This window comes from Macrobrachium nipponense, chromosome 23 (genome assembly GCF_015104395.2).
Source record: "Macrobrachium nipponense isolate FS-2020 chromosome 23, ASM1510439v2, whole genome shotgun sequence".
Taxonomy (NCBI): domain Eukaryota; kingdom Metazoa; phylum Arthropoda; class Malacostraca; order Decapoda; family Palaemonidae; genus Macrobrachium; species Macrobrachium nipponense.
Window position 1 is genome coordinate 46,046,605 of NC_061090.1, and position 13,279 is coordinate 46,059,883.

The 13,279-nt window shown below is 42.8% G+C and overlaps 2 protein-coding genes across 2 annotated transcripts; both read right to left on the reverse strand.

Moving 5' to 3' along the window:
* Positions 1-4,310: 4,310 nt before the first annotated feature.
* Positions 4,311-5,162, reverse strand: LOC135197751 (uncharacterized protein K02A2.6-like). Its single transcript, XM_064224831.1, has one exon. It carries the CDS (start codon positions 5,160-5,162, stop codon positions 4,311-4,313), a length of 852 nt encoding a protein of 283 aa, XP_064080901.1.
* Positions 5,163-11,452: 6,290 nt separating this feature from the next.
* On the reverse strand, positions 11,453-12,133 carry LOC135197756 (uncharacterized). The gene has a single exon (XM_064224843.1). It carries the CDS (start codon positions 12,131-12,133, stop codon positions 11,453-11,455), a length of 681 nt encoding a protein of 226 aa, XP_064080913.1.
* Between the last annotated feature and the right edge of the window lie 1,146 nt (positions 12,134-13,279).

Genomic DNA, 13,279 nt, shown 5'->3' on the forward strand with positions numbered 1-13,279 from the left:
TTATGAAACTGTTTAATATTACTGATAAATTAACTTTATATCTCTTGATGTGTGTCAAAAGAGAATTTGTTGGGGGAAGTGTTTGTGACGGAAATGACGACACTCGATGCTTGCAGTTATGTTTTAAATAATTATTCCTTTAATTTTAAAAGAGAATTATAAAGATTTAGAAAAGAAACCTGGCCCCAAAACGCCTGGTTAATGTTACTGCCATTTTAGAGAAGGTACACTCCGAAGTTTCCATACAACGAGAGCAATTTTTGGATATCAGAGACTGTTCGCGTTTGTTGTGTTCTTGGGAGTCATAAGAGATGGCCCCTCACTCTCTCTCTCTTTATCTCCCTGTGCGAGAGAATTTTAATTTGATTTTTACATTAAAGTCAAGATTTTGTATGAACACTTGTAACTTATAGATTTATTTAATTTCTTAATAGCATAGTGAAATCTGAACATACAGGGTTTTTGGAATAACTTAAAAAGTACTTAAAATACAGAAAGTACTTAGATTATTCCAGATGAATTTGTTCCAATTTTGCTATTTTGGTGTTAGTGATTTTTTGAGCATTTGTCTTATTTTTTGGTACATTTTTTATATATATTCTGTTACCATTGTAAGGACAATGCTTTTTCCCTATTTTCATTGTATCCAATCTTCAAGTCGCGTTGTTCTTATTTCCATCCAATAGAGCGTTCCGCAGCCTTTCCACCGATGTATAACACATGCAATTCCATTATTTGTACGCCTTAATATATCTAAATGTATGTCTGTAAGAAAACAAATTTACTGTCTCAGAGTCATTTCTGTTCGCGGTGCGAGACTGCACTACTTATCCATCCGCACCTGTCTATGTCAACCCAGTTTGTCTGTAAATAAATCATCAGTATCCCAGTTACCTGTCTTAATCTCTGGTCCTCACAACTGGTGACCTCCCGGAGTTGGTGACACAGCGGTTTAGGCATGGCCTTTAACGGACTAATTACAGCCGCTCACCTTCAGAGAACCTTTAACGGACTCAAGACGGTGCCATGGCTTAGGTCTCTGAAAACTCCATTGCGAGGACGACACCAACACCATTAATGGACTAATCACTGCACTGCTTTGCAGCGTGTTTTGGCGTTCATTTCGAGGATGGGTAGCTGGGTGCTGGTCAGCCAACACAAAATTCAGGCGGCGGTTCAGAAACATCCATCCGACGTCGCGGCCTCCTTTGCCTCACCCGGGGGACGCCAGATATCTTCTCGACCTGCCGAACCTGCGGGCCTCCTCGGTTCTTCCTCCGGCGCCATTGCCGCACCTGCAAGTCCCCAGACGAAATCCCCTGCCTGCCGACGCCGCTGCTACACCCAGGGACGTGCTTTACCCACCCGATGTCGCTGCCGCACATGTGGGCCTGCTCGGCCCCCCCGACGTCGCTGCCTGTGGGCCTCCCCTGCCTGCCGATGCCATTGCTACACCGAGGGACCTGCTTTACCGACCCAACGTTGCTACCGCACATGTGCGCCTGCTCAGCCCCCTGACGTCGCTGCCTGTGGGCCTCTTCAAACCCTCGACGCTCCTCTTATTCCTGGGGCTCGCTCGACCTTCCTGACGTCAATGCCACGCCTGTGGACCTGCTCACCCTTTCTGACGTCGCTGCCTGTAGTCCTCCTCGGCCCACCGACACCGCTGCCACACCTGTGGGCCTCCCCTGCCTGCCGACGCCGCTACCTGTGGGTTTCCTTGACCTGCTGACGCCGCTGCTCACCTGTGGTTCCACTCTGCCCGCGGGACGCCGCTGCTGCACTGGGGACTTCTTCAGCCCAACCTACGCTGCTGCCGCACCTGGGGATCCCCACGGCCTGTCTCACTCCACCACCACACACAATGCAGCTCTCTCTCTCGCAGTCTTTGTCGCCCCGGCGTACAGTAGAACCCCCCAGGCTACTGCCAGGGGAGGCATCCTGTCAGTCAGCAAAACCGAAGGACTCTACACTCGATGACGCCCCACAACAAGTGTCACAAGGGCATGGGGTCGCCCCCTACCTCCAAGATTGTCATCCAATAATTACTGCTGAATGGGGTGAATATTGTCAAATTTTGATTCCATGTCCATTGAGGAAGCAAGCGGTAGCAGTAGCTCGGGAGTCTGGACATATGAGAATCAAGAAGACTGGAGGAAAGCCCCCACCCCTTTACAACCTATAGAAGTTAGAGGAGAACCTTTTAGCAAGGTGATTATAAATATGGTTGGACCGCTGCTGAAGACGAAAAAGGGAAATGAGTTTTTGTTAACATTGAAGTGTCCTGTGACAAGATATTCTGAGGCGATCCCTGTTAGAAACATATCTGCTGAGATAGTTGCTGAGAAACTAGTGGAGTTTTTCTCAAAGTTTGGAAGATCGGAAATTGTACAAAGTGATAGAGGAATGAATTTTACTTCCATTTTATTCCAGGATGTGATGAATTTGTTGGGAGTGAAACAACAGTTATCAACCTCTTATAATCCAGAGACTCAAGGAGCCTTGGAAATGTTCCACCAGACATTCAAAAGTATGCTGACAAAGTATTTTTCTGAGTCAGGAAGAGAATGGGATGTTGGTTTACCCTTAATGTTATTGAAGTTAAGAATATCAAGAAAGCATGGGATGTTCACCTAATGAGATGATTTTTGGAAGAGAAGTGAGAGGACCACTGAAGATTCTTGCAGAAAATTGGGAAAAAATCAGGAGGAAATCTAAGGAGAGTATATGAAGAACTTGAGGAAAAGGTTGAAAGACATTAGAAAATTCTCTTTAGAGAAAATGAAAGTAAGTCAAGAGAAAATGAAAAGGAAATATGATAAGAAGACTAAGCTAAGAAGTTTCAGTTTTGGTCAACAAGTGTTAGTTTTCCTACCAGTTGTGAGATTTCCACTCACCAATAAATTTCAAGGTCCTTACAAGAACTTATGTGATTGAAACACAAGAAAGAAGAAGGTGACAAAGGAACTTACATGTGAATCTCTTGAAACCTTACTTCTCAGAAACTAAAATTGAAATTGTCAATAACACAAACAACTTCATCTACAGAAGACGATGATGGCTACAAATTGGGACTGAAAGCAAGGTGAATAATTCTTCAACTTTAGAAAATTTGGATGATTAACTAAAATATCTGAGTGTTGAGCACGGTGGTGAATTAAGTGCAGTGATTAGAAGTTTCCCAGAAATTTTTTTAATGTACCTATGCATACTGATCTGACTAAGCATGAGATCAAGATTCAAGAAGATGAAAACCATTTAAGCAGAGAGCTTATAGCTTATCACCTTATCATAGAGATGTTTTGAAGAAAGAACTTGAATATATGCTGCAACATGGATTAGCAGAACCAGGTTCAAGTCTCTACTGAAGAAACCAGATGGTTCATTTAGGATGTGTTTTGATTATGTTGGATTTCTGTTTCATGGCAGGGCAAGAAAGAACACAGAATTCGTTGTTTCATATATTATGTAAACTTAACTGTACGGCAGCTTAACAGAAACTAAATATACATTGTAGATTTCAGTAAAAGGTAAACAGTAATAATTATAGTACTCAACAGTTTGAGTAAAAGGTACAATTATAATAAATACATTGTTACGCGCATAAATACAGTATGTAGTTATACAACTAATTACACCAAAGTGTAGTTAGCAATCTCACACCTCCCCCCAAGATGGCAGGTGCAATACAAGGATACCTGGCATCTTAAGGTCCTTATTTAGTATATGATTTAGAGTCCCATCTTATTTCTAAACGCTCTGGTGCCCGTGTCTGACGTCCACTACGTCGTACTGGTAAGGCAACTGATAACTGAGTATCAGGCTTAGGTGATGTTGCAGGTGATCTACGATCTCCATATCCTGAAGCTTCGCCACCCAACACCGAGATAGGCTGAGAAATAATGTCTCCTGGCAAAAAAGGGTGATGAGGACGTAGGAACCTCCGATTTCTCCAATAGATGCGCACACTCCCAGTCTTCACGAGGTAATCCCTCCTCGTGCCAATTCCGACCACAACTCCTGGTTTATCCCATCGTTTTGTCTTAGGGTCTTGCAGATCCACGTACATACCAAGGTTCAGCTTAGAGACTGGTCTAGCAGTGGCATCATACCGTTCCTTTGCCTGCTGCCGAAGGTACTGAGCCTTTATGTCACATTCGTCAGCTGTATGTTGCCATTCCTTTGCAAATGAACGATGATGAGCCGGAATCCTGGAACGCAAAGGATGTCCAAACAAGATTTGCGCTGGAGATCTACTATCTGCCCGTGGAGTATTCCTGAGCTCAAGAAGCCCTCGTGCAAACTCATCCTCATCCAGCTTGCCATTTCCTGTGGTCGTCAAAATCAACTTCTTGATAATCTTCACAGTAGCTTCGGCATGACCATCGAGCAAGGAAACGCCGCAATGTTGATGAAGCGAACTGCGGTCCTCCATCCGTTTTCAGTACTACAGGCACTCCTGTGTCTGAAAATATTGGCCTCAACAAACTAACTAGTTGAGCTGCAGAAGTTGATCCATTGCACGAAGATACATACGGCCAACCTGATAGGCGATCAATGTACACAAGAAATGTCTTGCCTGAGATATGAAAATAATCAGCAGACACGGACTCAAATACTTGACTTGGCAAGTCTTCCTGCATCAAAGGCTCATTCTGCTGACCTGGTAACAGCTCTCGGCAACGAGAACAAGACTTCACTGTATTCTCAACGTCCCTGTCAATCCCTGGCCAGTATATAGTCTGGCGTGCTCGACGCTTGGTGCGGTCCACTCCTTGGTGAGCATCATGTAGACACTGCAAAGTTTCGCTACACAGGCTGCGAGGTATGAGAAGTCTAGGTCCATAAACTATCAAACCATCATCCACGGCCAGCATGTCCCGAATCCCCCAGTATGCTCGCAACTTTTCCGGTAAGCTATGCTTATGATCTGGAAATCCTTTCATTATTACATCTCTTAACGACAGATATTCACCATCATGTGCAGAAGCATCACGAATCTTATCCAGCGTCTGGTCCTGTTGAGGTGCTAACCTTATGCCCTCCTCACAAGTAGCTAATAAAGACAGTACAACAGCAGCATGCAATGGATCTGCATCATCCAGCACATCATTGTCCTCAACAAGGCTCTGAACTGGTGAACGAGAGAGTGCATCCGGCATGCTGTGACATTTCCCACTTTGCCACCGTGCAGCAAAAGTAAATCTGCAGAGTTTCATTCTCATAAGCTGCAGTTGAGGATTTTCTATTTCTCCAAGAAGTTTTGAATTGAGAATAGGAACAAGTGGTCAATGGTCTACTACCAGGTCAAAATAAGGCAAACCAGCCAAGTAAACACTGCATTTTCTCACTGCCCAAAGTACAGCAGCCATCTCAATCTCAATTACGGCATACCTAGTTTCCGCATCCGTTAAAAACCTGGATCCACACTGGATGAGCTTCCAAGCCTCTCCATGTTGTTGCAGCAAAACAAACCCCATACCATGCAACTTGGATGCATCAGTTTGAAGCATAGTAGGTAAAGATGCATCAAAATGAGCTCAAACAGGAGGAGCTATGAGTGCTTCTTTAGTTTTCTCGAAAGCCACATCATGCTGAGGGGTCCAGCACCACTCATTCCGAGGTTTAAGCAGGTCCCTGAGTGGCTGTGCAGCAGCTGCAATCGCAGAAGAAAAGCTCCCAAGCTGATTGGTTGAACCCATGAATGACCTGAGATCAGTGATATTTTGTGGCTTTGGAAATTCAGCTATAGCTCTCACCTTCCAAGAATCCACACTATAACCTTCATGATTTATACTGTAACCACAAAATTCAACATTAGGTTGAGCAAAGAAAATTTTGTCAGGATTTAAGGTCATTCCAAATTTGTCACATTTTTGCACAAGTGTGATCACATGGGCTAAGTGGTCACGGTAACTAGAATCATACACCAAAATATCATCAACAATTTTGACAGTACGTGGAATATCTCCCAAAGCTTGATCTCCTCGACGATTGTACTTATCTCCAGATGATATAAGCCCCATCACAGCTCGTTTGAATTTGTAACGTCCCCAAGGTGTGATGAAGCAAGTAAGATCCTGATCTTCTTCAGCAATTTTTATTTGGAAGTATCCCATCTTCGCATCCAAAGTAGTGAACCACCTGGCTCCAGCATCCATTGACGATATAGCATCATGAGGGGATCGAACTGGATATGTAGGTCTGCGCACATAGCGGTTAAGTCTTGTAAGGTCCACACACAACCGCACACCGCCCATCTTCTTTGCAATAGGGACCATCGGATGACACCATTTGGTGGGGTAATCAACCTCACCAATTATATCCTTAGCAAGCAAGTCATCTAGCTGAGCTTTAATATCTGATCTCCAACAATACGGAATGGTGCGTGGTGCGGTCTCTGCAAAAGGATGTGCATCTGCTGACAGCTGAATCCTCATAGGACCTCCCTGCATTTCCCTTAGAGTAGCTGAAGCATCAAATACATGAGGATAAGCAGAAAGGATGGAAGCTGCATGTTCTGCACGCTCTTCTTCTGTAGGGTCTCTGCCGTGTGGCCATCTTGGCAATGCCACTGGTACAGACACCAAACTGCTGGTACTTACAGACTGCACAACATCCTGTGTGTTAGAAGTCACTTGTGGCTCCAAAACCTTCCTGGTTCTCGATGCTGTATGTGGTTGTGACACTGAACATGTAACATGCTGTATTTGCGCTGGAAAGCTTTCTGGTAATATTCCCAGTGCTACACAATGAAACCAGCTCAGAAGTGTACCTTTCACTTCCTTGACGACTGATACAACTGTTGCCGTACTACGATTCCCCAAAGTTAAAAAAGCCTCAAAAGTACCCATGTTAGTGAGAGGTTGACGATCTGCTGCAATGAGACCACCCATAATTATCGGCTCAAGTGAACTCTCATGAATTCCAAGAGATTTAGCATTCTCAAGTCCTATCACAGTTGTCTCCACTCCAGAGTCAGGTGTCCACATAACTGAACTTGATCCTTTGGGGTGAGTGGTACTGATGCAAATCTGAGGGGTTGGATGTGATGATGCACAGTTGCTGTAAACATCTCCAATGACATGATGTAGATTCTGCTTTGAAGGCTTGAACGCGCTTTTATTATTAGTTTTCTTCTTCTGAGGAGACAGTGACTGTCCCTTTGACCTGCACACCACTGCAAAGTGACCTTTCTTACCACATTGTTTGCAGTCCCTGTTTAGAGCCTTGCATGCCATCTTATCACGATGGCGCTCACCTCCGCACCTAAAACACTGCTGCTTTAAATGGGCTGCCTTCTGACCTTGCTTGTATTGGGACACTCTTGAAACATTATACTTTTCACTGCCCCGAATAACAGCACGACTGGCATATGCATTTTCCGATGCTCTGCAAATATCAATAGCCATCTGCAAAGTGAGCTTCTTTTCTTCGAACATACGTTTCAAAGCCTCTTCATCTCTGGTTCCAACGACGATCCTGTCTCGTAGTCTGCTGTCCATGCAGGTTTCACAAAAATCACAGAAAGAAGCAATCTCTTTAATGCCGCACAAAAAATCATCGAAGGTCTCGTGCAACTCCTGGACTCTTGTATGAAAGTCACGTCGGTCCACGATGACATTCCTTTGGTTGCGCAAGTGCAACTCCATGGCATCCAATATAGTCTTCAAGTCTGCTCCATCATCCAGTGAGAGACCATATCTCAGAGTGCGGGTTCAATCATCATCTAGCACGGAAATCAATGCTGACCGCTGCTCAGCAAGAGAGAGAGATGACATTCTTGTCAACACTGCATGTCCCTCATACTTGTGATGCCGCAAACCAAACTCTTTAAGAGATACAGAGGACAACAAGTGTGGTGCAGGAACTGCCCTTGCCTGAGACTGATTCCTATGATGCCCCGAGGTACCAGCAAAACCCTCTAGAATTGCGGTTAAACGATCTTCCCTTTTCGTAGCTGCTTCTTGGGCATGATGGGCCATCTCTGCTTGCCTTACCACAAGTGCTGCCAGTTGTTCGATTTGCTTCTCCATTGTGTACGGGTACTAAAGATTTAACACTGTACTTCTTGAACGTCAGTAGACAGCATAAACAAACCAATCACTGCGCCATGTTGGATTTCTGTTTCATGGCAGAGCAAGAAAGAACACAGAATTCGTTGTTTCATATATTATGTAAACTTAACTGTACGGCAGCTTAACAGAAACTAAATATACATTGTAGATTTCAGTAAAAGGTAAACAGTAATAATTACAGTACTCAACAGTTTGAGTAAAAGGTACAATTATAATAAATACATTGTTACGCGCATAAATACAGTATGTAGTTATACAACTAATTACACCAAAGTGTAGTTAGCAATCTCACAGATTATAGGAAACTGAATTCCATCAGTGTGGCTGACAATTATCCTTTGCCTCTTATAGATTAGTTACTGGATAATATAGGACAAGCCAAGTTTGTTTCCAAGATAGATATGTTGAAAGGATATTATCAAATTCCCTTAGATAAGAATGCTAAGTTGCTGTCAGCTTTTATTACTCCTTTTAGACTGTATCAGTATACTGCTCTGCCGTTTGGTCTAATGAATGCACCTACAACATTAAATCTTTAACGAGTGATGGATCAACTGCTAGGATCTGTAGAAGGAGTAGGTGTATACCTTGATGACATAGTCATTTACTCTACAACGTGGGAAGAACATCTGAAGAGTCTGAGGAAAGTTTTCAAGAAAATGCGAGAAACATGACTAACAGCCAACTTAGAGAAAAATGAGTTTGGAGAGGCAACTATTCAGTATCTTGGGTTTGAAGTTTGGGAAGGACTTCTCACTCCAGTAAATGCTAATGTAGAAGTCTGTAAGGCTACCCACCTACTACTGGGTAACAGCTACAGAGATTTTTGGGCATGACTGGATTCTATTGTCATTTCTATCCAAACTTCCCAGCCATAGTACCTACCTCGACAGACTTAACTAGTCTCAAAGCTAAGTTTGTTTGGACTCCAGAATGTCAAGAATCCTTTGAGAAAGTAAAAAGCCATCGTAACTTCAAGACCAGTACTTTAAGCTCCAGACTTCAATAAGAAATTTGTGATACAAGTTGATGCCTCTGAATGTGGAATTGGAGCTGTTCTGCTTCAAGGAGAGGAAAATAATCTCTTACATCCTGTGTGTTTCATGTGTACTGGAAAAACATTAGAAAATATATTCAACGATTGAAAAGGAAACTCTACCCTTAATCACAGCATTGAAAAAGTTTGAAGTGTATGTAACAGACCTAGGAATGAAGAAATTTTAGTGTTGTCAGATCACAATCCCCTATTATTTATACAGCGGATGAAAAATTATAATAAAATTTTAACAAGGTGGTCTTTGTACTTGCAACAGTATAATTTAAGAGTGCAGTGCACTAGTGGCAAGAACAATGTAGTTGTAGATTATTTATCCCATTGCAAATCGTTGCATTCAACACCGGGATAATTAGTATCATAGTGGGAGGCATCTTATGTTGTTGCTTTTGCTATTCAAAATGCCTGGTTAACATTACAGCTATTTTAGATGAGGTACACTCCGATGTTTCAATACAATGAGAGCAATTTTTGGATATCAGAGATTGTTCGCATGTTGTGTTCTTGGGAGTCATAAGAGATGGCCCGTCTCTCTCTTCCCGTGTAAAAGAATTTTAATTTGATTTTTACATTAACATAAAGATTTTGTATGGTCACTCGTAACTCATAGATTTATTTAATTTCTTAATAGCATAGTGGAATCTGAACATACAGTGTTTCATGTAACAGCGCCTTATTGGAATAATTTAGTGAATTTTGGAGGCTTCAGAAGAAATATAAGTGGTATCCCAAGGTAATGTGTTATACAAGTTTCAAGTGCATTTAAACTTAAACTTAAACTTAAAAAGTGCTTAAAATACTGAATTTCTTCCAATTCTTTCATTATTTGGTGTTGGCGATTTTTTGTGCATTTTTCCAATTTTTTATATCGTTTTTATTTATATTCTGTGTTACCATTTCTTATTTTTTCACATGTTGGTGGTGAATTTAATACTCTTATGCATTGGCTGTTTTGTTTTGCATTCGCAATTTGTTTGCCTGTTTTGTTTTGCATTCGCAATTTGTTTGATTAACTTAGATGTTTTTAATGATTTAGTAGTGCATAATTATTTTTATTTAACACTTGTGAATAGCTTGCATTTACATAGGATTCTTTTCAAATTTTGATTGTTGCTTAATAGTTTGAATTTTACTTGAATAATTTAATTTCTTGATTAATTCAGTTTCATGATAAATTAATTTTGATTTAATTTTCTTAATAATTATTACGAGAATAAATCAAATTTTGTGTTGTTTTCAAGTAATAGTGAATTTCCCTTAGATTACGAATTTCACTTCAAAATTTGGATTTAAAAATAAATCTTTTGTATTTGAAATTTTTATAAGTGTTTCATTTATAGTGACCACCATTATTTTTTTTATTTATTTAAGGAGAAATATAGAGTGGTAATTGCGTTGTCTTCCTTCAATTTTATTCTATTTATTTTAATGAACTTAGTCTGATTTCTTGCATGATTAAAAAGTTTTTAAGGGATCACTGTTGCCTTTAGAGTAATTAGTCGTGTTTTATCGGTAATGAAGATTCAAGTGTCTGGCGGTTTTGAGGCAACAAAAGTTTTGATTAGTAAGTGCAATGACCAGATATTTGGAGAGAGAGAGAGAGAGAGAGAGAGAGAGAGAGAGAGAGAGAGAGAGAGAGAGAGAGAGAGAGAGAGAGAATAAAAATTGGAGTCCATTGTTTACATTAATGATTCATTTCATTTTGCTATCGTTTTACTGATCTTTTGTCAATTGTTATGATGTGTATATTTCTTGTAAAAGTATCAATTGTTTCAATTTAATTAATTTACTGTATTCATTATAAAATATTATTACTCCCTACTGACCTTGGTCTGTTATTCTCTTTCTTCTTTATATCTTCTTGTGTTTGTAATATATGCTTACTTGTTCAAATTCATCAAATAATTTAGCATGTGAGGACAAGATAGACAAGTAACTGGGTACTGATGCTTTATTGCCCTAGCGCGGGGTATACAATGACAGGTGTGGATGGACATGTAGTACCTGGGTCGGGTCGACAGAGGTCTGAATGCAGAAATCAACAATTTGTGATTCTTTACAGACATATATAATATGCACAGACGTAGTCTGTGTGTACACATGATATATATATTGGCAGAAAGGCTACAGAATTCTACGTTGAGTGATATACATTAGAACTTGACAAGTCGTTGAAGTGAAAATAAAACCATTGAAAAGACGTTGACATTACAAGTACTCACCCCCACCCCCCCAAGACAATTATTATGAATAATGATTGGAAGATTAAATTAAATGAAATGAGGAACTTCTAGTTACGGTATTGTCGCAGAGGCAGGAGTCAATCCCGTGTCCTTGAGATCAGTTGTGGGACGTTATTGACTGCTGAGTCCTTCAGCATTTTGGGTGGCAGGATGCCTCCCCTGGTGCAGAGCCTGGAGGATTCGACTGTCGTCCATGGGGGTCCACGGCCGCGTTTGGTCTTGCCGGGGGCTTCGCGAGCAGCCTTGCTTTGTGGAGTTACTCTGGGGCACCTGGTGTTGACATTGTCCATCAGGAAGGTGGGTTTTAATTTGTCAATCGAGACCCAGTCTTCACGGCCATGTGTCATGACGAGGTAGTCTTTGTCTGTTTGGCTGATGATGGGGTAGGGCTGCCAGTAGGGTCTTGTCAGGGAGGGGCAGTGGCCGTCGTTCCTCACGAAGACATGTTCGCAGGTGTCCAGGCCTTTGTGCTTAAAATCTTTGGTCCCATTGGAGAAGGTTTTCAGGTAGGGCATGAACTTTCCTGCGATTTCTTGCAGTCTTGGAATCGTATCCGATTCAGCCGCATCTGTGGGGAAGAATTCGCCAGGTACAGCTATTGCCTCGCCGTAGACTTTCTCTGCTGGTGATGCCTCACCGTTTATTTTTGGTGCGGTGCATAGGCCCAGCAGGACCCAGGGTAACTGCAACTTCCAGTTCTCGTTCGTGCAGTGTGCCATCAGGGTGGCCTTTAATGAGCAGTGGGTCCTTTCCACCATGCCGTTGGCTGTGGGGGTATGCATTGGTGCTGTGGAGTGTCGTTCCCATCAGGCAAGCCAAGGAGGACCACAGGTCAGACAGGAAGGCAGGACTTCGGTCCATGGTGATGTCGTCTGGTACGCCAAAGCGGCTGATCCAGCTTGAGATAAGGGCCTCCGTACAGGCGTTAGTAGTGGCTTCTGTCATAGGAGTCGCCTCGGGCCACCTACTGGATCGGTTGATGATAGTCAGGAGGTATCTGGCATCCCCCGATTGAGGCAAATGGCCCATGACATTGATTGGGATGTCGCCTGAGTTTCTGGAAATCCCTCATGCATGATTCCATGTGTCGACTGATTTTGCTTGTCTAGCAAGCCACACACATCTTGGCCCACTCTCGTACAACCTTCCTGATACCGTTCATCCTGATGGATGAGACAGTCTGTGAATCACATCGAACATCTGTCTTCTTCATGAAGCTGGAATCAGTGGTTGAGTGTGGCCCATGCTGGTGTTGCAGAGGAGCATCGAGCCGGATTGGCCTACAGGAACAACTTCCCATTCAGTGTGGTAAGCGCCCTGCAGTAGGTTGGTACTTTAGGATCGGTGGCCTGTTCTTGTGCCAGATCTTTGTAGTTGATCCCAAGGTGGATGAAGTTGATATCAATTCTTGATAGGGCATCAGCCAGGGGGTTCCTCTTGCCCGGGACATAGTTGATGGTCCAGCCAAACTCAGCAATGGCTGCCAGGTGGCGTTGAGCAGCTGGTGGTCTGTCATGATGGTGAATGGAGTGCCTTCTAGGAGGTACCTGAAGTGCCACAAGGCTTGGTAGATGGCCAGCAGGTCCCTATTGAACGTACTGTTGTGGATCTCTGGTAATTTGAGCTTTCAGCTGAAGAAAGCGAGTGGTTGAGGGGAACAGTTCACATGGCTCCACAGGCGACGTTGCTGGCCTCGGTGGTGAGTCTCAGGGGTGCATCTGGATCTTGGTATACCAATGTGGCAGCTTTGGTGGTGGATGCCTTTGTTAGCTCGAAGGCCTGTTGTTTGGGGGCCTCCCACTTCAACTTTTTTGGCTTTCCCTTAGGACCTCCATTAAGGGAGGCTTGATGTGGGCGATGTTCAACGTGCATTGGCAGCAGTAGTTCACCATGTTGATGAACTC

Bases quoted from the DNA above. Each gene is read 5' to 3' on its own strand.
- LOC135197751 (XM_064224831.1), bottom strand. From the start codon at position 5,162: ATGCCGGATGCACTCTCTCGTTCACCAGTTCAGAGCCTTGTTGAGGAC.
- LOC135197756 (XM_064224843.1), bottom strand. From the start codon at position 12,133: ATGGTGGAAAGGACCCACTGCTCATTAAAGGCCACCCTGATGGCACAC.